This window comes from Chiloscyllium punctatum, chromosome 26 (genome assembly GCF_047496795.1).
Source record: "Chiloscyllium punctatum isolate Juve2018m chromosome 26, sChiPun1.3, whole genome shotgun sequence".
Classification (NCBI taxonomy): domain Eukaryota; kingdom Metazoa; phylum Chordata; class Chondrichthyes; order Orectolobiformes; family Hemiscylliidae; genus Chiloscyllium; species Chiloscyllium punctatum.
Window position 1 is genome coordinate 77,857,407 of NC_092764.1, and position 22,372 is coordinate 77,879,778.

The 22,372-nt window shown below is 40.7% G+C and overlaps 1 protein-coding gene across 6 annotated transcripts in view; it reads right to left on the reverse strand.

The window, feature by feature from the left end:
- cngb1a (cyclic nucleotide gated channel subunit beta 1a) overlaps positions 1 to 22,372 on the reverse strand; it is a 217,498-nt gene that overhangs the window by 153,191 nt on the left and 41,935 nt on the right. For all 6 annotated transcript variants that reach the window (XM_072547720.1, XM_072547719.1, XM_072547716.1 and 3 more), the window contains exons 10-16: positions 18,894 to 19,086; positions 16,340 to 16,451; positions 14,399 to 14,480; positions 13,490 to 13,568; positions 8,530 to 8,547; positions 4,354 to 4,429; positions 2,993 to 3,029 (exon numbers count right to left, since the gene is read on the reverse strand). In XM_072547720.1, the coding sequence (XP_072403821.1) occupies positions 2,993 to 3,029; positions 4,354 to 4,429; positions 8,530 to 8,547; positions 13,490 to 13,568; positions 14,399 to 14,480; positions 16,340 to 16,451; positions 18,894 to 19,086 (597 nt within the window). The remainder of the gene's footprint in view (positions 1 to 2,992; positions 3,030 to 4,353; positions 4,430 to 8,529; positions 8,548 to 13,489; positions 13,569 to 14,398; positions 14,481 to 16,339; positions 16,452 to 18,893; positions 19,087 to 22,372) is intronic.

Genomic DNA, 22,372 nt, shown 5'->3' on the forward strand with positions numbered 1-22,372 from the left:
AAGGCCCTAAAGGAGCCTTCCACATCCATCAAAGTTTCACCTGCACATCCACCAATATCATTTATTGTATCCGTTGCTCCCGATGTGGTCTCCTCTACATTGGGGAGACTGGGCGCCTCCTAGCAGAGCGCTTTAGGGAACATCTCCGAGACACCCGCACCAATCAACCAAACCGCCCCGTGGCCCAACATTTCAACTCCCCCTCCCACTCTGCCGAGGACATGGAGGTCCTGGGCCTCCTTCACCGCCGCTCCCTCACCACCCAACGCCTGGAGGAAGAACGCCTCATCTTCCGCCTCGGAACACTTCAACCCCAGGGCATCAATGTGGACTTCAACAGCTTCCTCACTGTTCCCCTTCCCCCACCTCATCCTAGTTTCAAACTTCCAGCTCAGTTACTGTCTCCTTGACTTGTCCGACCTGCCTATCTTCTTTTCCACCTATCCACTCCACCTTCTCCTCCTTGACCTATCCCCTTCATCCCCTCCCCCACTCACCCATTGTACTCTATGCTACTCTCTCCCCACCCCCACCCTCCTCTAGCTTATCTCTCCATGCTTCAGGCTCACTGCCTTTATTCCTGATGAAGGGCTTTTGCCCGAAACGTTGATTTCGCTGCTCGTTGGATGCTGCCTGAACTGCTGTGCTCTTCCAGCACCACTAATCCAGTGTTGTATATTATCAGGTGAACTGTGCACCACCTAGTGGCATGACTGGATTACAACACTTTGAGTAAACTTTCTCTGAGAGAAGAAACTACCTGATCACAACCACCTGATGAAGGAGCAGCCCTCCAAAAGCTAGTGCTCCCAAATACACCTGTTGGACTGTAATCTGGTGTTGTGTGATTTTTTAAAACTTTGTACACCCCAGTCCAACACCCCACCTCCAAATCATCTCTGGGAGAAGGTTAATTTCCCAATCAGCATTACTATGTCATATCTTGTGGGGTGAATTTGTACTTGCAGGGTTACATTGTACTTTGCTCAAAAACTGCATGCATTCATGTAAAATTCCATTATCTCATTTTAGAATTAATCTAAACATCATGGCATAGATAGCGAACACAGGGGGCTAACACCTTCAACATATTGTCTAGCTATCACCCATTGTTAACAGCTAACCTGAGAATGCAACTTTTAAGAAAAGGTTATGTGATTTACACATGAAAGAACTGAAACTTTAATGGTATTCAAACAGATGAAAGACTTAACAATCAATTTTTCAATGTATAATTTCAGTTAGATCACAATGTAAATTTTTGCTATAAATTCTGTGTATTAGAATTGAGCCCTCCATTATCACCTGATGAAGGACCTTCGCTCCAAAAGCTAGTGTGCTTCCAATTAAACCTGTTGGACTACAACCTGATGTTGTGTGATTTTTAGCTATGTAATTGAATTGTTTAACAAACAACTATGTTCAGATATGTTGTTTGCATGTCCTTTGACTTCACTGAGAGTCACTTTCAGGTATTCTATTTGAATAAGGACCAAACCAAAGATTTTCTAATGCTCGGGAATTGTGTGACATAATGGGTTGAAACAGTAACCTTTTGTCCCCAGAACTTGATTTGAATCCAGCCCACCTAATGAAAAAAAAATTGTCCCTCCTTCTCTGCTCTGTATCCAATCTGAAATGAGCTGAATTGGCCCCTTTTAGATGTGGTTTCCAGATTAGAACCAGCCAAATTTGTTATTGCATTAACACTCACATTTAGCATAATAAGTTCAGCTGTTGTGGGACAGAAATATGTAATGTCATACCAGTGCAACATCAAGCATCCTTCTGGGGCAGAGTGCTTTTCACTATACCTGATCCAGGGTGTCTTGCCAGTAACACTAATTTTTAAATTGTTTTGAAAATAAAGAAAAAATTCTATGGCAAAAGTACTTCGAATACAATACTCAAAATCATTCTTTACAAGTACACAAGTAACTTATATTAATAATAAATTTATATGTTATTATAACATTGCATCATAAAGAATGTAAAGCCTATTCACATACACAGTTGAAATAGTAATGGATATGGTTACATTCACTCTTTTGTGTCAGGATCTTGTTCCGTTACACGGCTATGGAAACGCACACCTTAATCAGTTACGTTCAAACTCCCCTCTTTTAACATGATAACATTGAATGGATAGACTCACTTGTGATCTCTCAATTCTGGTTTCTTAACTCTACTACAAGATGATTGGCTAGTTCTAATAAATGACTGAAGTTGTTCTTGTGAATGTAACTAAGTTAGTCTCCAACTCTTTCTCATGGGCAATAAATTGCTGGCCTTATCAGCAATACCAACGTTCCATGAATGCAGGTTTAAAAATTATACCATTTAGTATTTGTGTTGGTTTTTCTGTTGAGGAAGATGGTGAAGAATCTCTTCATTGACCTTGTCTTTTTCACTGAAAGAAATGCCCTACATTTCCACACACTCCTCCCCACCTTGATTCACCTCCCTGGAGTCTTTTGACACAATGGGTAGTGTCCCTATCTCTTTTACAGAAGTTCCGGCTTCAAGTCCCACTTTCGGGTCTTGCTGGCCATGGAAGGTGTGATCATAATGGAACCTGCAAAACTCTCCAATATGCAATGGCAGGGGCTAATAACAGGAGAGCCTCCTCATTATCCCAGTCAGCCAGAAAGTAGCCTCCCTACTTTAAAAGACCCTGGACTGCATTCCATGGCAGTGTCTTCTCTGCTTTAAGAGACTAACAAAAGAGAAATCCATCCCTCCCTAGTCATCTCCTAAATCTCAAAGACCTCCATGTCAGTGACCTTTTCCATAGTTCATGTTCTTACTACTGTCCTGCAGCTCAACCATCCTCTCTATGCCTTGGCAGAATTCCACAGCTCAGCAACTTTCTGCCCTCTGGATAAATGTCGACTTACCTGAGATCTGCTCTAAGTTTTGCACTTTTTTTTCTGAAATTGTTTTTAGCTCTCATAAATCAACAAAAATAGGATTCAGAGAACATTGTACTCACTTTCCTCTGCATGGCATGCAGTTATAGTCCTGTCATCCTGGAAAACAGAGGGATGAGAAACACACTTCAGAGAAATGTTACAGCCGTGAACTTCAAGTCATCTGTTCATTGATGGATTTGACTTTAACCACCAGTGAGTTTAGGAACCAAGGTCAAGAAGGTTAGAAAGCCAAGATCGAAATGCACTTGCTGGTTTAAGTTTAAGAGCTAAGATATTTTATCTCCTAGACCTCACTTCAGTGTTGTTGGTCAGTTGCCCATTTGAAAAGGTGAAACCAGCAGCTGACCAGCTGATAGGAGTGAAGGCTCAGGGTCATAGGGAAGAAGTTTCAGCACAAATGTGCAGAAGGAGTAGAAAAGAGGCTTTCAGGGTAGAAAGGGCTACAACTTACTTCGTGTGACACAAAATAGCATTCCTGTTCATTCCTGTTTGCCACAATGGAAAGTTTATGACCATATTCAGCTGATGGAGGGGTGTTTCTTTCCCTTATGGTATTAAACTTCAGGAGGGGTGCTACGACAGCAGCCATCCAGGGAAGTGATGGGCATCCCATCATGTTCCTGGCTTGTGCCTTGATGATGGAACAGAGATCTTAATGAGCCTGGAGGTTAGTTACTTCCTGCTGAATGCTTCACTGCGCTTGGTTAAAATCCTGCAGCTCCCTCCCTAACAGCACTGGGGATCTACTTACACCAAATGAACTTCACCAGTTCAAGAAGACAGCTCACTGCCACTTCTCAATGGCAAAAGGATGAGAAATAAATGAAGGCTCATCCCCCAAATGAATAAAGAAAAACATTCCCAGCTTCTAACCTGTTCTAGTAGCCATGATGGTTACATGATTGTTCCAGTTAGGTTTTTGGTCATGTTGACTGCGAGGACAGTGAGACATTGGGCATAAGTTGGTGACCTGAGGAACTCTTTCAGCAAAAATGGCTGGCCTTCAGCAACTATTTCTATTTTCCTTTGCGCAAGGCATGTGTCCAGCAAGTGAAGAGTTTCTTCTGATCTAGTTTTACTGGCTTAATTGGGCCATTCAGTTGAAACTTGCCTTGACAAATAGGGCAAGATACATACTCTCATATCACCTCTCAAATTCAGCTATGAAAACAGAAATTGATGGAAAAGCTCAGCAAGTCTGGCAGTGGCTGTGGAGAGAAATAAGATTTACGTTTCAGGGTCCAGTGACCCTTCTCAAGTATTGTCTGAATCAAGGCTGTAATAGGAGGAGGACTTATCAAGGCTGTAATAGGAGGAGGAATCATCAACTAATTGCTGACCAGGTCTACTGTTGAGATCTCTGTTTTCTGACATAGCATCCAGGCACTCTTCATAATCAATGTCTTCATTTAGAACATACCTCCTTTGTTAATTGGGATTTGATGACTGGCTGTGGCACAACATTCCCAAGACCTTTTGTTAGCCAACTGAAGACACTGAAAAGCAAAATATTAAATTAAGTTAGATATTTAGCAACTGTTTGATCCCATAATAGTCCTAAAAAATATATTCATGAATTGATATGGATCTTCCCATATCAATAGATCTTCCCATGCTCTCCAGTGCATCAACAGAGTATTTAATTGTGACTTCATTAGCCAATAACATTTCACATTCTATATTCTTCCCCAGCTCTGGACAGGTGTATTATTCAAGAACCCATTACTATAAACCAGCAGCTTTCTAATAATTTTGTTCAAATGCCAGCCCTTCACAGATGAACCTGGATAACGAGGCTTGGAAATTCCTTCTGAATTCCTTAGCACTGGCTAGTGTCTGACAGACCTTGGAAAAAAAGTAGCAGATTTCTAAAGACACCAGAAGTTTCCATTGGAAATTTTACTCTTACAAAGTTAATGAGATCAAGTGGTAAAGCTGGAGTTTGCATTGGAATTTAAAAATTACTTGGCCCTGCCATATCATTCTCTTGCTCCTTGGATGCTGCCTGATCTGCTGCGCTTTTCCAGCAACACATTTTTCAGCTCTGATCTCCAGCACCTGCAGTCCTCACTTTCTCCTCCCTGCCATATCAATAACAATGGAAGTTGATACATTGTCAGGGATTACATATTTTTACTTTTTGGACTATAAACTGAAATGCAGGTTGAACTACTATGTAGCTGAAATAACAGGAGAGTTTGAAAAATAAAATGGGACACATTTTTAGCTGTTGCTTTGTTAAGAAGTCAGATTTGTTACTTTGCGACAAATTGGCATGAAGAGTTTTTGAATTAAGGAAAGATTGTCTGATGACAACCCTTTGATTAGTTGAGCTGTATTTTATTACATAGCTGGAAGTGTAGGTCAGTCAGAGTCATCCAGAGCCGGCAAACTGAATACATCTTTGTCTCTCCCCATGTCCCATGTCTCTCTCTCTCTCTCTATGGTGAAGAAAAATCACAGAAGCTGAATTCTGATGAGAAAAAAAAACACTCATTCCATTGGATCGATTGTCGAAGTGAGGAATGACCATTGCTTTACAGGCATGCTTGAAGCGCTATCATCACTAAAATCAAAAGAAATTGTGAAAGACAATTTAACCCACTTTTGTGATCTGACTTTTGATCTTCAGAATTTTGTTTCCTATCTATATATTTTTTCCATCTACAGTATCACTACTAAACTGTTCACTTTCTGTCTGTATTAATTATGCATGAATATGCCTGTTTGTGGGATCTTTAAAAGGACTTCAGTAAGGCGTTCGATAAGGCTCCCCATGGTTAGCAAGGTTAGATCTCATGGAATACAGGGAAAACTAGCCAATTGGATACAGAACTGGCTCAAAGGTAGAAGACAGAGGGTGGTGGTGGAGGGTTGTTTTTCAGACTGGAGGCCTGTGATCAGTGGAATACCACAAGGATTTGGTGCTAGGTCCACTACTTTTCACCATTTATATAAATGATTTGGATGTGAGCATAAGAGGTACAGTTAGTAAGTTTGCAGGTGACACCAAAATTGGAGGTGTAAGTGGACAGTGAAGAAGGTTACCTCAGATTACAACAGGATCTTGACCAGATGGGCCAATGGGCTGAGAAGTGGCAGATGGAGTTTAATTCAGATAAATGTGAGGTGCTGCATTTTGGGAAAGCAAATCTTAGCAGGATTTATACACTTAATGCTAAGGTCCTAGGGAGTGTTGCTGAACAAAGAGACCTTGGAGTGCAGGCTCATAGCTCCTTGAAGGTGGAGTCACAGGTAGATAGGATAGTGAAGAAGGTGTTTGGTATGCTTTCCTTTATTGGTCAGAATATTGAGTAGAGGAGTTGGGAGGTCATGTACAGGACATTGGTTAGGCCACTGTTGGAATATTGTGTGCAATTCTGGTCTCCTTCCTATCGGAAAGATGTTGTGAAACTTGAAAGGGTTCAGAAAAGATTTACAAGGATGTTGTCAGGGTTGGAGGATTTGAGCTATAGAGAGAGGTTGAATAGGATAGGACTGCTTTCCCTGGAGCATGGAGGCCTTATAGAAGCTTATAAAATTATGAGGGGCATGGATAGGATAAATAGACAAAGTCTTTTCCCTGGGGTGGGGGAGTCCAGAACTAGAGGGCATAGATTTAGGGTGAGAGGGAAAAGATATAAAAGAGACCTAAGGGGCAACTTTTTCACGCAGAGGGTGGTACGTGTATGGAATGAGCTGCCAGAGGAAGTTGTGGAGGTTGGTACAATTGCAACATTTAAAAGGCATCTCAATGGATATATGAATAGGAATGGTTTGGAGGGATATGGGCTGGGTACTGGCAGGTGAGACTAGGTTGGGTTGGGAAATCTGGTCGGCATGGACAAGCTGGACCAAAGGGTCTGTTTCTGTGCTGCGTCTGTTTCTGGGCTGCAAAATCTCTATGGCTCTATATAGTTTACATTGCATTGTAGTAGATTAGGAATCCACTCCTTCCTCCACCATTTGTTAAAGCCGTGCTTGTTACAATAAATAGAGTACATTTTTTTAATGACAAAACATTATGTGAATTGCTTTTGTCCTGAATAACAATCAGTCAGGCAAATCAGTCACCTGGTGGTTTAATTGGGGTTTCATAGATTTTGTGACAGCTTTTGGGTGGTGAGGGATGAACATCGGTGCACTCTTCCCAGTTAGGTCACAAAAGCATGAAGTAATATGAGGCATATGGATGCCATTTCAACTCTCCAACCCTCTCCCTTTCCTTCCCCCTCACAATACCCCGCTCCACCTCCCCTGCGCACACACCCCCCCCCCCCCCCCCCCCTCAACTGGAACGTGCAATTGGATTTATCATGAGGTACAGGCAGTGAATCAGCATGATCTCCCAAAGATAAGGTCAGTTGCTTTTAAAAACCAGAAGCCCTCCTCTATTTCCCACTAATAATTGCCAATCACAGGACAGGCAGAGAGGCCCTGAAGGTACACATGTGGCAGCGTGCACACACATTCATTATGTCCTCACCCAGAGGGCTAAATGAAAGTTGCAGCTGAGTGGCAATACAGGCATTATAACCTGCACCTTTTCTGGGACAGAACGCCAGCAGACTTGTGACATTTGAGCCAAAATGTACCTGATTCTATGATTACTGGATCTTCCCTTTGCCTAAGTGCCCAGATTCAGGACTGCCACCATTTCAAATGCTCAAGCACTGCTCTTGTACTTTCCTCCCACCCTTGTTGGTCCTACCCCATTGTTTAGCTTTTAGAAACTACTTTCAGTCCAACTCTCCATCAGTGTTACTGCTTCCACAGAGGATGGTATCCTGCCACCAAGTCATCCTTTATATCCATGTGGTCAGTATATGGGCTCTGACCAGCTAGCTCAGAGCCAGTCCCTAGAAGGTGGAGATTCTCTGAATCTCGTGTTTGTATCTGTCAGCCAGGACTCCCTGATTGGCCCAGGTTAACAACCACTTCAAGGATCTCATAGTCAACATGATCTATCTGGCCCTTGTTCCAATCAGTACACTTCCCTTTGGATTAAAAGTGAAGAAAACAATAGGATGTCTGTATTTGACAATATTGTGAAGCATTGTGAAGCAACAATATTTAAATCAGAATGCAGTGTAAGAACAGGAAGTGAGATGTGCAGAGGGAGGATTCTGTGAAATAATACTGATTTTTGATAACATGAAGCATTGAAAAGTGACAGACCTGCCCAGTCTCCACAGATTTCCAGCAAAACGTGCATAAATATCCAAAATGAGAGAAACCACAGGACATTGCAAACCTGGAGAATAGCTGAGAAGTGGGCCCAAGGACCTGCATCCATAAATATGGGTATACAGGTACTGTACCTAAAATACTGACTAATTGTATCTGTAAGAAAATGAATGATTTGCTACAACCCACAGCTATAATTAGGCCACAGCACAAACCTGGCCCAAAGCACCAGTGGCTGAGAAGATTTAAAACTACTAGGTAAAGGAAAAAAAGTGAAGAACAAAATCCACATAACTTCCTCTCAGGAATTAACTTTAATGTCCAATATTTACATTTTGCAAACCTACCAGTAATAGTTATAAAATAAGCAATTAACATGCAACAATCTCTGCACATTGAACATTGTTACCTTTTAGCTTCCTCATTGCTGCAAACCAACGGGAAAAGAATAATTCTTATGAATATTTGCTAATGATTCCAAACGGATATAATATATCACAATGACTAATAACCAGGGCTCATAATTGATAGTGGTAGGAGGTTCACCAGAGGAGAGGAGTGAGGCATTTGGAGTTGGGAAGACACTTAGTTTTGTCATCAGATTTATAGCACTTATAATTAGTTTAAAGATAGTGTTAATTGTACAGCACTCAGTTTATTGGTTGGGCAAGTTGAATACTTATTCATAACTCAGTATTTCAACTGCAAACTAGAAGCATTTGATTTTCCCAATCCTGCGACCTCTAGAAGGACAGTGGCAGAAGGTCAATGGAAAAATTACCATCTCTAACTCAAACATCATCCTGATTTGAAAATGTATCGCCATTCCTTCATTGTTGCTTTTTCACAATCCTAGAGTTGTAAACGATTGTGAGGCCACCAATGATCCCTATAGTACTCGAGTACTTACAAGTTATCACACTGAGAATACTCCCTTTATCCCCAACTCTCCATATTAGTTAGCCAATCCTCTAATCATGCTCATAGAGCACTACTAACATCATGAGCTGTTACTTTATTAAGAAGCCTTATGTGTCATACCTTATCGCCTTACAAAAATATATTACATCAACTGGTTCCCCTTTATCTATCCTGCGTGTTCATATTCTCATAAATCTTTCAGGCATCATTTCCTCATCATAAAGCCTGCTGACTCTGCTTGATTATATCATGTATTTCAAAATACTCTGCTATTTCATTCTTTATAATTCATGCTAATATTTCCCAATGACAGATGTTAAGCTAATTGGCTTATCATTTCTATTTGTCTCCTTCCCCTCTTGAATAAGGATGTCATATTGACAGTTTTCCAGTTGTCTGGGACTTCACCAGAATCTAAGAATTATTAGATTACTACACGTACACCCCACTATCACTGTATTAATTCCGTTAATATCCTAGCATGCAACCATCAGATCCAGAACACATATTGGCCTTTAGCCCCTTTAGTTTCCCAAGTATTTTTTCTCTATTGTGGTAGTTATTGTATTTGTTTCTTCTACTTCTTTGATCCTTGGTAATTTCTGGAATGTTATTGGCATCCTCTATCATGAACACTGATGCAAAGTATTCATTCAACTACTCTGCCATTTCCCTGGTTCCCCATTATTGTTATGACAGCCTCATTCTCTGAGGGCAATATTCATTTTGGACTCTCTTTTCCTTTTTATATGTTTTAAGAGGTTCTTACTGTCTGTCTTGATATTACTTGCTACTTTACTTCAAAGTTTACTTTCTCTCTCTTCATTATTTTCTTTTGAATATGATACTATCCTTAACTTCCCTGGATAATATGGTCCATATATTCCGTTCCGAGAATCCTCCTTCCTCACTGGAATATATCTTTGTTGAGAGTCACGAACTATTTCTTAACTGTTTGCCAAAGTTCTTTAATCATCATTTCTGTTAATCGCCTTTTCCAATCCATTCCAGCTACCTCTGTTCTCATTTCTTTGCAAATATCCGTATTAAAGTTTAGCATAAAAATAAAATTGCTGGAAAAACCCAGCAGGTCTAATAGTATCTGTGGAGAGAAAGCAGAGTTAACATTTTGGGACCAGTAACTCTTCTTTAGAATTGATTGTAACGAGGAAAAGGCTGGCATAAATACTAAAGATGAGATGTGCGAAGTAACCATGGGAGTCAGTGGGTTTGTAATAGATATTGGTGGCCAGCCTATCCCCAGAAACAGAGAGGTTGGTGAAGGGAATGGAGGAGTCAGAGATGGACCTGGTGAAGCTGATAGTGGGGTGGAAACTGGAAGCAAAATTAATAAACTTTTCTAATTCTGGATGAGAGCAGGAAGCAGCACTGATGATGTCATCGACGTACAGGATAAAGAGATGTGGGTGGGGGCTGGGGTGGGACTGAAATAAGGAATGTTCCATGTACTCCACAAAACAGATAGGTATATTTGGGGCCCATGTGGGTACCTATGGCCATCCTTTTCACCTGAAGAAAGTGGGAGAAGTTAAAGAAGAACTAAAGACTGAGAGAGTAGTGCTTGGACAGCGAACAAGTACTTACCTTTTGTTGTTGGCTGCCTCAAGCTGTGTGTAAATAAAAGTTCTCTTTAAGAGGGAAATCAGGAGGCTAAAAAGGGGACATGAGATAGCTTTGGCAAATAGAATTAAGGAGAATCCAAAGAGTTTTTACAAATACATTAAGGACAAAAGGGTAACTAGGGAGAGAATAGGGCCCCTCAAAGATCAGCAAGGCAGCCTTTGTGTGGAGCCCCAGAAAATGGGGGAGATACTAAATGAGTATTTTGCATCAGTATTTACTGTGGAAAAGGTCATGGAAGATATACACTGTAGGGAAATAGATGGTGAAATCTTGCAAAATGTCCATATTACAGAGGAGCAAGTGCTGGATGTCTTGAAACGGGTAAAGGTGGATAAATCCCCAGGTCCTGATCAGGTGTACCCTAGAACCCTGTGGGAAGTTAGAGAAGTGATTGCTGGGCCTCTTTCTGAGATATTTGTATCGTCGATAGTCACAGGAGAGGTGCCGGAAAACTGGAGGTTGGCTAATGTGGTGCCACTGTTTAAGAAGAGTGGTAAGGACAAGCCAGGGAACTATAGACCAGTGAGCCTGACGTTGGTGGTGGGCAAGTTGTTGGAGGGAATACTGAGGGACAGGATGTACATGTATTTGGAAAGGCAAGGACTGATTAGGGATAGTCAACATGGCTTTGTGCATGGGAAATAATGTCTCACAAACTTTATTGAGTTTTTAAAGGAAATAACAAAGAGGATTGATGAGGGCAGAGCAGTAGACGTGATCTACATGGACTTCAGTAAGCCGTTCGACAACGTTCCCCATGGGAGACTGATTAGCAAAGTTAGATCTCATGGAATACAAGGAGAACATTTTGGGAAAGCAAATCTTAGCAGACACTTAATGGCAAGGTCCCAGGGAGTGTTGCTGAACAAAGATTAGAACGGAATCTTGATCAGATGGGCCAATGGGCTGAGAGGTGGCAGATGGAGTTTAATTCAGGTAAATGCGAAGTGCCTGCATTTTGGGAAAGCAAATCTTAGCAGGACTTATACACTTAACGGTAAGGTCCTAGGGAGTGTTGCTGAACAAGGAGTCTTTGGAGTGCAGGTTCATATCTCCTTGAAAGTGGAGTCGCAGGTAGATAGGATAGTGAAGAAGGTGTTTGGTATGCTTTACTTTGTCAGAGTATTGAGTATAGGAGTTGGGAGGTCATGTTGTGGCTGTACAGGACATTGGTTAGGCCACTGTTGGAATATTGTGCGCAATTCTGGTCTCCTTCCTATCGGAAAGATGTTGTGAAACTTGAAAGGGATCAGAAAAGATTTACAAGGATGTTGCCAGGGTTGGAGGATTTGAGGTAGAGGGAGAGGCTGAACAGGCTGGGGCTGTTTTCCCTGGAGCGTCGGAGGCTGAGAGGTGACCTTATAGAGGTTTACAAAATTATGAGGAGCATGGATAGGGTAAATAGACAAAGTCTTTTCCCTGGGGTGGGGGAGTCCAGAGCTAGAGGGCATAGGTTTAGGGTGAGAGGGGAATGATATAAAAGAGACCTACGGGGCAACGTTTTCACACGGAGGGTGGTTCGTGTATAGAATGAGCTGCCAGAGGAAATGGTGGAGGCTGGTACAATTGCAACATTTGGATAGGTATATGAATAGGAAGAGTTTAGAGGGACATGGGCCAGGTGCTGGCAGGTGGGACTAGATTGGGTTAGGATATCTGGTCGGCATGGATGGGTTGGACTGAAGGGCCTGTTTCTATGCTGTACATCTCTATGACTCTATAACACCTCCAACTTTCTTCAGGTCAAAAGGCTGGCCATGGGTACCTACATGGGCCCTAGATATGCCTGTCTCTTTGTGGGATACATGCAACATTAGGCTTGAGCACCTTCCCTTACATTCTTACTCCAACTCCCATACACCAGAGCTTGATATCACGTGGACTGCTACCACAGACAATAGATTGTCAGTCCTGATGACGCCTATTAGCAGTGATTGATTCCTATCCCTTTGACTGTCTAACTGTTCTGCTGTCTTTCTGGGGTCTATCTCTACCTATCATTTATTCCTCTCCCCTCCCCACCGATCCCATCTTCAGCATATTTACCAACCTATTCCCAGCTACAATCAGTTCTGAAAAAGGGTCATCGGACCTGAAACATTAACTTTGGTTTCTCTCCACAGATGCTGTCAGACCTACTGACTTTTTCCAGCAATTTCTGTTTTGTTTTCATTTTCGGCAAGCACAGTTCTTTGGTTTTTAAAGGTTAGCGTAATTTTTTTAACTTGTGTTTCTCACTTTCAAACTGAGTGCTACATTCTGCCATGTATAGTCATTTTCCTCAGTGATCATTTACTTGGAGATAATTTATTAAACCAGCCTCATTACACATTACCAGATCTAAAATAGCCTGATTCCCTCATAGATCTACAACACCGACCTAGGAAACTGTCCTGAATACATTGTATGAATTATTCTTTGGGGCCTCCTCTGCCAATTTGATTTTCTCAATCTGCATGAAAATTAAAGTCACCCTTGAATAATGTACTGCCTTTTTAATATGCTCTCAATATCTTCTGATAAATACAGTGCAACTATTGTACCTCTGTAGCTCATACACCAGCCCATCTCTCCAGCTTCATAATGTCCAGTATTTATAACCAGAAAATAAAATAAGGACCCAATTAGGTGAAATTTAATGGAAATCAGTTCTGAACTGCAAACAAAATACAGACTAAAATCATCCACAATGACTGAGAGTAAAACTGGCTGATTAATCAGCAGGTGAAAGGTCCCCTATCTAGCTTTCTAATCAGTAATGAGGTCAGAACTGCCATGACCTCTTTATTCCTCTACACTCTTACCTTGTTTTAGTGACTGGCTCTCCTGCTGGCTGATTCTCATCCTTCACTATCGGTTCTGGGGTTGGATCAGCTGGAACAACTGGGGAAATCAGGACATAAATACCAATATATAGGCATGATGATATCATGAATCAGATCGGATCAAAATTTGTTATAACAAAGAACCAAAGATATTACATAATAGCAGGGGTTGTTTTGCTGGATGGCTAGTTTGGGATGCACTGATGCCAACAGTGCAGATTGAATTCCTGCACCAGCTAAGGTTATCTTGAATGTCCTGCCTTCTCAAACTCTCTCCTCACATGTGATATGGTAATTTTCAGGCTAAACAACCACCAGTGATCTCTCTCTGATGAGACAAGTGTCTTCTGGGTATTTGCTGACATTTTACTACCTCAGATTATAATATGTCGGATTGCATCTGACATCTTGTGGGTTCCAAATAATTTACATACTAAAGGCCACTATACCATAAGATACAAGAACAGTAGTAGACCATTCAGCCCACTGAATTAACTCCATCATTCAATGAGATCATGGTTGATTTTATAATCCTTAAGTCCACTTTCCTTCAACAAGATATATGTGTTTGTCAATTTATGTAATATACCTTGGTCTTTTGGCTCAGTAGACATGGACCTTGTCTCTGAGCTAGAAGCTTCAGGATTCAGCATTATTCCAGGACTTGCTAGAATGTTCATGAAGTGATCAAATAAATTGATTATCAAATTGCTAATCCTTCCAATACACCCATGGCGAGCGGTATGTATGGAAGAGATTCCTGTTTCTGTATTGGATGCAGTATGGTGGCCCTAAAGCTAGAACCACTTGACTCTCTTTGCCTGTCCAACAGAGAGATATTTCTATGGTCGCTATAGTCTATGGCTAACTACAGATGGAAGGTAATACCTTCTATAATGGTGACAGCTTTGGGCACTTCCTCATTAACATTAGTCACATTCAGTTGTGGTTCCTTCTCCTCCACTGGGACCTTGAAAAGAAATGTGATAGACATTGAATTAAGCTTCAAAGAGATGAATTGAAACCATGTGATTTGGTCAAACAGTGATTGAGAATGATTTATCTGGTTTCCTATTGCTGTGGAAAACATGCTAAGCAGTTGTTTTAGCATATCTGGTACATTTTATTGTCAGATATCATGTAATGAATTAATAGTTAGCATCACTGCAACTCAAAGCTTTAGATTCAATTCTGGGAATAGCTGTACTGGCATTCAGAATCAAATCCACTACCTGCACCAATTACAAACTCACTAAAACAGATCACAATTCAAGAACTCAACTAAAATGGGACATGGGCAGCAGACCAGATCACTGTGCAGATAGTTAAAGACCAAGGATGCAGGTTCAAAATTCACAGATGGCTTGATGGTCACTGAAAAATGTCAGAATGAAGAAAGGAAGAGCAGGACTTGGTTGAAGGGTGACACCAAGTTGAACTTTCAAAAATATAGATGTTAAGGGAAGTTTAAGACTGACATAATGAATTTAAAGTCTTTGAAGGGACTGAATTGGATGATGAGTATTAATTTGAGTACAATGATCTTTTAAGTGAAGTAACACATCTAATAAACTTAGAATGTGTACCATAACCATGTTACACAATTATTATCGAGATCCTATTTCCTGTTGCAACTCATCTCATAGGTCAACATTACTCATCAGCTGCATACAGTTTTACAGCACACAAAACATCCATCAAAAAATAGAGTGAGGTGAAGATTAACTCAAAAAGGAGAAACCATGAAAGCCATTCCTGACGGGCAAGACCACACGCTGTGTCAAGTGTCTTCATTAACATCCGAGCAAGAAGCGCACAGATTGGGGTGGTTATCTCAGTTGGTTGTCGGCAGGTTTGCAACGCAGAGTGATATCAGCTGTGTGGACTCAATTCCCATAGCAACTGAAGTACTCTCCTTCTCAACCTCTCACCACCTGAACTGTGGTGGCCTTTGAGTTAAACTACAGTTATCTCTCTCGAGTGAGACAGCAGCTCTATGGTCTGGTAAGACTATGGCAACTTTACCTTAAGTATGGAACATACTTCCATTCCAGGAACTGAATGGTGTGAAAACACTGATGTTTCATATATGGAATCAAATTTAGCCCATAGTGATGAGATAAATTTCACTGAGTATACTTGTAATCAGGTTTAAGTTCAGTCTCAAACCAGCTCCAATGTTGTCAGACATGCAATACAAAAATTATCTGCATTAAATTTCCAAATTTAGAACACTCCTAATTCATTCAATGAATGTGGCCTTTGTTGGATGAGCCCATGTTTATTGCCTATCTTTAGTTGTTCTCGTCCTATATTACTTCAGAATGTTCATCTCAGAATGGAATTAAGATGTTTCGGAAGGGCAGTGTAAAGGCAGGTCTGGTAACCCCCACGCCAACTCCAAGTTTTATCAAAATCAGATGGAATTAAACAGGTTTACATAATAGGGTAAAAACAATGACTGCAGATGCTGAAAATCAAATACTGGATTAGTGGTGCTGGAAGAGCACAGCAGTTCAGGCAGCATCCAACGAGCAGCGAAATCAACGTTTCGGGCAAAAGCCCTTCATCAGGAAGGGCTTTTGCCCGAAACGTTGATTTCGCTGCTCGTTGGATGCTGCCTGAACTGCTGTGCTCTTCCAGCACCACTAATCCAGGTTTACATAATATCCCATGGTATGGCTTTTACTCCATTTCTTCAACAGAAGTGTACAGCCCAAACTAAACATATCTAAATTATTTTATCCTTAATGAGATACAAACAAATAACATTATCTAATATGTTCTAAGTAATTGAAATAATGTTAGTTAAGAGCCATCAGAACATACCTCATACTCTTGGGGTGCTGGCTCCATTTTCACTTTGGCAGTTACAGGCACAGAGCTCCCTACAGGCTGAGGGATCACCTTTCCCAGGCTTTGTGTCACCCAACCAAACATACTGAAAATCAATAGGGAAAAATATTGTGTGTCAAAATAGGATAAAATATTCAGTTCCTAAAATTTACTTTGTGGGCCAATAAGTATTTACAACTTTGCAAAGAACAAAATAAAAGAGAAAATCACATTTTATAGGCTAAACCCAGGTCCAGGTGAGTCCTGAATTAAAATTCAAACCTTCTGGCTAGATCATCACCAAAATCACATACAGGTGGTTCTCGTACAAAGTGTGATTTGGCAGCGCAATGTGGCTATAATGTCGCTAAAGAATTAGGGAACGGTATTTTCGAGAACGCTTACTTCAGTTCGCAACAGCATAATTCCAGTGGCGATAGTTTTACACACTTCATGCTGCACATGTGCCAATGTCAGCGTCAAAGTCTCCACACTGTTTCACACATGCATTGACGTCAGCTGCCGACAGAGCATGTGAGAGGCACAATTCTATGCACTGAGTAGCTTCATCTCAAAAGTTAGACTAATGAGTGTTCATTGTTCTCTCTCTGAGACAAGAATATTCTTGTATAATTCCTGTACAAACCCTGTATAATTCCTGCAGGACTGCATTACTCTTATACATAGCATTTGCCTTTCGAATTTGTTCTTGTACTTGCATATCACACAATCTAAACCAACCCCCAAGAATCAGTCAGAAGACATTCAACCACAGCCATCCACTCCTGCAACCACAACTGCACCTGAAGGTGCTGATAATGATGACCCTCTGTCCCTGCATTAACAATATTTTTTCAATGTAATATGTTAAATTTACTTTTGCTTTGATAATAAAAATGGTTTAAACCTTCATTCAGGCCATGTTATACTTTTTGTTAGGCTTTTGGGTGATTTTTGAATGATCATGAGTGATATTTTTTGCTGGACTACCTGTAACACCACTTTTCCCATAGGTGCCATCACATCTATTAAGCAAGATTTCACTGGAATGCAACTATGGTATAATAGGACTACCTGTACCAGCCGTCCCCAGGTTGTGATGGAACTGATTCTGATAAAGAGCCACTGGTCTTGAAATGTTAATTTTGCTTTGTCCCACAGATGCTGCCAGATCTGCTGAGTTTCACCAGCAATTTCGGTTTATCGTTTCAGATCTCCAGCATCTACAGTTCTTTATTTTACTTGGATTTCAAAATCCTTGTTTAATTCTAAACTCTCTTTATGACCTCATTCCATTTGACTCTACGCTATTTACTTCACCATTGAAGTCACAGTAGTCAGTCATGTGCTTCCTTTGAGCTCTTGCTGAAAACTCTCTATCATACTGCACCTTATTCACTCTCAAACTTTAAAAACCTAACATTTCAATTCACTTACATTAAGTGCTAATTAGTCTCAATTTCTGGTCAGCGCCAAATTTGTGCTTCTCTGAGGAAATCCCCCATTGGTACTTTTCTGAGGGAGTGAATTGGCATCCAAACATCCTGGAACGTCGATTTTCCTGTTCCTCAGACGCTGCCTGACCTGCTGTGCTTTTCCAGTACCACTCTAATCTTTACTCTAATCTCCAGAATCTGCAGTACCCACTTATGCCTGTCCAAACATACACCAATAGCCTTTATAAGGCGTGGGGAAGGGGAATAACCTTTGCTCATCCTGACCCATAAGCAGTGCCATAAAGAGACCTATCTTCTCCTGAATTGATTTCTTGTCTGAAGCCATCATAGGATTTTAGTGAGATTAGTACCCATGTTATGTTATGACAACTTTACAAACTACTGGCTGCCAGATTTTCCAAGGTATGGGAAACCCACCTCCCACTATAATATCTGCAAAGTGTAAATTAAAAGCTACCAATCTCATTCTCATATTTTAAATACCAATCCAGCTCCTGGGAGCAGTCTGGGTAACCACTCTCATGTCATGCCTTGGAAAGATCCAGATTACAGATGCTTTCCCAATGTGTTCAGAAGTCTTTCAATTTAACTTACCTGCCCAATCCCACATGCTCACCCATGTTAATATTCCTGCCAGGTATGTTTATAATTACAAAGTGAATACCAAATGGAGTATATGTACTGCTGATTTTTCAGAAGAGGGGCAATGAAGAAATTCATATATTTGTGTGCAATGGCTATTAGGAAGCAGAATTGGTGATAGAAAATCAGCACCTGGATTGGAATGATGCAGCTTCATTTTGATTGTTATTTCATTTTATTTTGGGAAAATTGTGACAATGGTCTGTTTGTAAAACAGTGTTAGCAAAAGTTATTCTAACTATAATGTTGGATTATTGTCTTTAACAACAGTGGTGAAAGAAGAGTAGAAAGGAAGCAGGTGTCTTGTCTGAAGCCATCAGAGGATTTTAGTGAGATTAGTACTTGTGTAGAGTGACTTTAGTTATGACAACTTTACAAACTACTACGCATAAGTTAATTCAAATGGTCTACATTTCATAGTTCTTACAAAGGGGTAAGTGTTTTGTTACCTGCTGCCACTAGCTGACGACTGAGGCATTTCAATAACACTGACAATGGAACCAGTATCTGTAGGGAGTTCTGCCTGCTGGACAGTAGCCTCTTTAGGAGTCTCAGGTACCACAGCAACTTCTACTTTCAGCTCAGGCTCAGGCTCAGGCTCAGGTTCAGGTTCAGGTTCAGGTTTAACCACAGGCTCAGGCACTGATAAATAAAAGATATATTCAAATTCCAAGTGTAAGCAATATTCTGAACTAATTGTTAAAACATAAATCAAGTGCAGGTCATAGGGCCACTTGACCTAACCAAACTATGTCAGTGTTTATGAGCTAAAAAAAGGACAAGCCTTAGTTCTGGCCACTGAGTTATGGAAATTTTGCTTGAGACTATTTCATAACTGGAATTCTTTGTATATACTTAATTGTGCCTGAGGAACATCAATTCTCTCCCAACCTATCTACCTAAGACAAAGACATTGTGAAAAGTCAAATAAACAACTAATGCTCATCAATTCAGAATGTAGTTTTCAACTTTCTTCTGATTCATTGCTCCCTTTTTCTCTCTGTTCAACTGTGTCCTTTTGTCTATTTCCTCTCCAGTCAAATTCTCTCTTTCTGTAATTGTTCTGCTTACCCCATCTGTTTCTTCTATATTAATATGGAAACTACAGATGCAGAAATTGAGGAAAATTCATGCCACTATTGTTGGTATTAAGTAATCTAACACATGTTACATAATGCTTTCTAGAATTTTGAACTTAATGGAGTAGAAAAACATCAACTTATTAATCATAAGTGCACAATTTTGAACAAATTTGAACTTAGCAAATTTATTTCATCCAGCATCCAAGATTTCATATCCTACTTATATTTCATATCATTATATTTTGAATGGGTAATGTGAATGACCAGAGGGATTTAAGACTATAAGACCATAAGACACAGGAGAAGAAATTAGGCCATTCAATCCATTGAGTCTGCTCCACCATTCAATCAAGTGGCAATGAATTCCATAGATTCACCACTCTCTGGCTGAAGACATTTCTTCTTTATCTCCATTCTAAAAGGTCTTCCCTTTACTCTACGTATGTGCCCCTGGGTCCTAGTTTCTCCTACAAATAGAAACAACTTCCCAATGTCTACTCTATCCAGGTCATTCAGTATTCTGTATGTTTCAATTAGATCCCAACCTCATCCTTCTAAACTCCATCGAGTATAAACCCAGAGTCCTCTAACATTTCTCATATGTTAAGCTTTTCATTCCTGGCATCATTCTTGTGAGCCTCCTCTGAACACACTCCAAGACCTGAGATATTGGGCTCAAAACTGTGCACAATATTCCAAATCTGGTCGTACCAGAGCTTTATAGAGCCTCAGAAGTACATCTCTGCTTTTATATTCAAGTCCTTTCAAAATAAATGCCATCATTGCATTTGCCTTCCTAAATACTGACACAACTTGCAAATTTACCTTGAGAAAATCCTGGACTAGAAATCCAAAGACTCTTTGCACTTCAGACTTCTGAATTTCTCCCCATTTAGAAAACAGTCCATCCCTCTATTCTTCCTATCAAAGTGCATGATTTCACACTTTTCCACATTGTTCTCCATCTGCCAATTCTTTGCCCACTCTCCTAAACTGTCTAAATCCTTCTGCAGCCTCCTCACCTCCTCAATGCTACCTGTCCCTCCAACCATTTTAGTTTTGTTTGCAAACTTAGCCAGAATGCCCTCAGTTCCTTCATCTAGATCGTTAATATACAAAGTGAAAAATTGTGTTCCCAACACTGAGCCTTGCGGAACATCACTAGTCACCGGCTGCCACCCTGAGAAGAACCCTTTTATCCCCACACTCTCTGCTTTCTACCAGACAGCCAAGCTTCTATCCATGCTAGAACTTTGTCTTGAACACCAAGGGCCCTTAACTTAATCAGTAGCCTCATGTGCAGCACCATGTCAAAGGCCTTCTTGAAGTCCAGGTAAACAACATCCATTGGGTCTCCTTGGTCTAACCTGCTTGTTACTTCCTCAAAGAATTCTAGCAGATTTGTCAGGCATGACTTCTCCTTGATGAAACCATGCTGATTTTTCCCTATTTTGTCATGTACTTCCAAGTATTCAGAAATCTCATCCTTCACAATGGATTCCACGACTGAGGTTAGGCTAATCGGTCTGTAATTTTGCCTTACTCCCTTTTTAAACAGGGGTGTCATGTTAGTAATTTTCTCGTCTTCTGGGACCCTCTCTGATTCTAGTGATTCCTGAAAGATCATTACTAATGCCTTCACTATCTCTTCCACTATCTCCCTTGAGACTCCAAGGTCATTAAAGCAGCACTTCAAATCAATAAGGTCATTAAAATGATGTTAAGTACTGGGTTTAATGGCAAGAATAGAATGTAATAGTCGAGATATAGTGAGAACTTGTAACACCAGATCTAAATCAGTAGAAGAAACTTGTTTCCATATTCAGTGTTGGATCCCTATTCAAAGGTAGCAGGAAACATGATTTGGCTTGCAGACTGGATTGGAAATTTTGGCAGCATAAGAGTGCTCAGAGAAGATGGTAGTAGGTCTAGCACAGGTGAGACCTAAGGTTTACTTATGGGGCATGACACAAAATGTCCTAAAAATACCTAAATTACAGAGTTTCCTCACGGAATTCACAAAATTGTTATGCTGAAGAGAGAGGATTTCCTGCTGGCTGTTCCTTTGTCTGTACCAGCTCGCTGAACAAGCATTATGACTAACATACCCTCTAACTTTTCTTGCTGCTGTGCAGACTTCCAAGGTCCTAACATGGCAGTGACTTCCAAATGCATAAGCCAAATTAGCACGCCAATCGATGTTTGTGAGACTTCAGTTAGACTGTTGATTACAACTTAGTGTCATTCTCTGCCTTTGCTCTATAACTCAAAAAAACCTTCTATTTAACTTAACAGTTGATGCTCTCTTGAAGTACCTCAATGGAACCTGCCTCCACCTGTATTTCCAGGCAGTGTGTTACAGACTCTAGTTACGGGTTATGTAAAAAACCTTTCTCTCACATCCCTTTTGCAGAATATTTCATATTTGTGCTCTCTCATTCTTGATTGTTTTATGACAGGGAACAGTTGCTCCCCATCTATTTTGTCCAGCCCCCTCGTGATTTTGAAAATTTCTCTCAATTCTCCCCTTAGCTTTGTCTTCTCGAAGGACCAGTCCCAAATTCTCCAACTATCATCAGAAGTTCCTTATTTTGCTTCAGGCTTCCACAGGGTGGTCTGACAATGTGCATGACCCCCATGGTTAGGAATTAAAATCACACTGAGGTCCCAACTATGTAACAGGACCTTAACTTAATCATATTAATGAGACCCCCACCTGACTTAGAGTTAAAACCAGAAACAGATTCTTTGGTCCAACTTGTCCACGCTGACCAGACATCCCAATCTGACCAGTCCCATTTGCCAGCACTTGGCCCATATCCCTCTAAGCCCTTCCTATTCATATA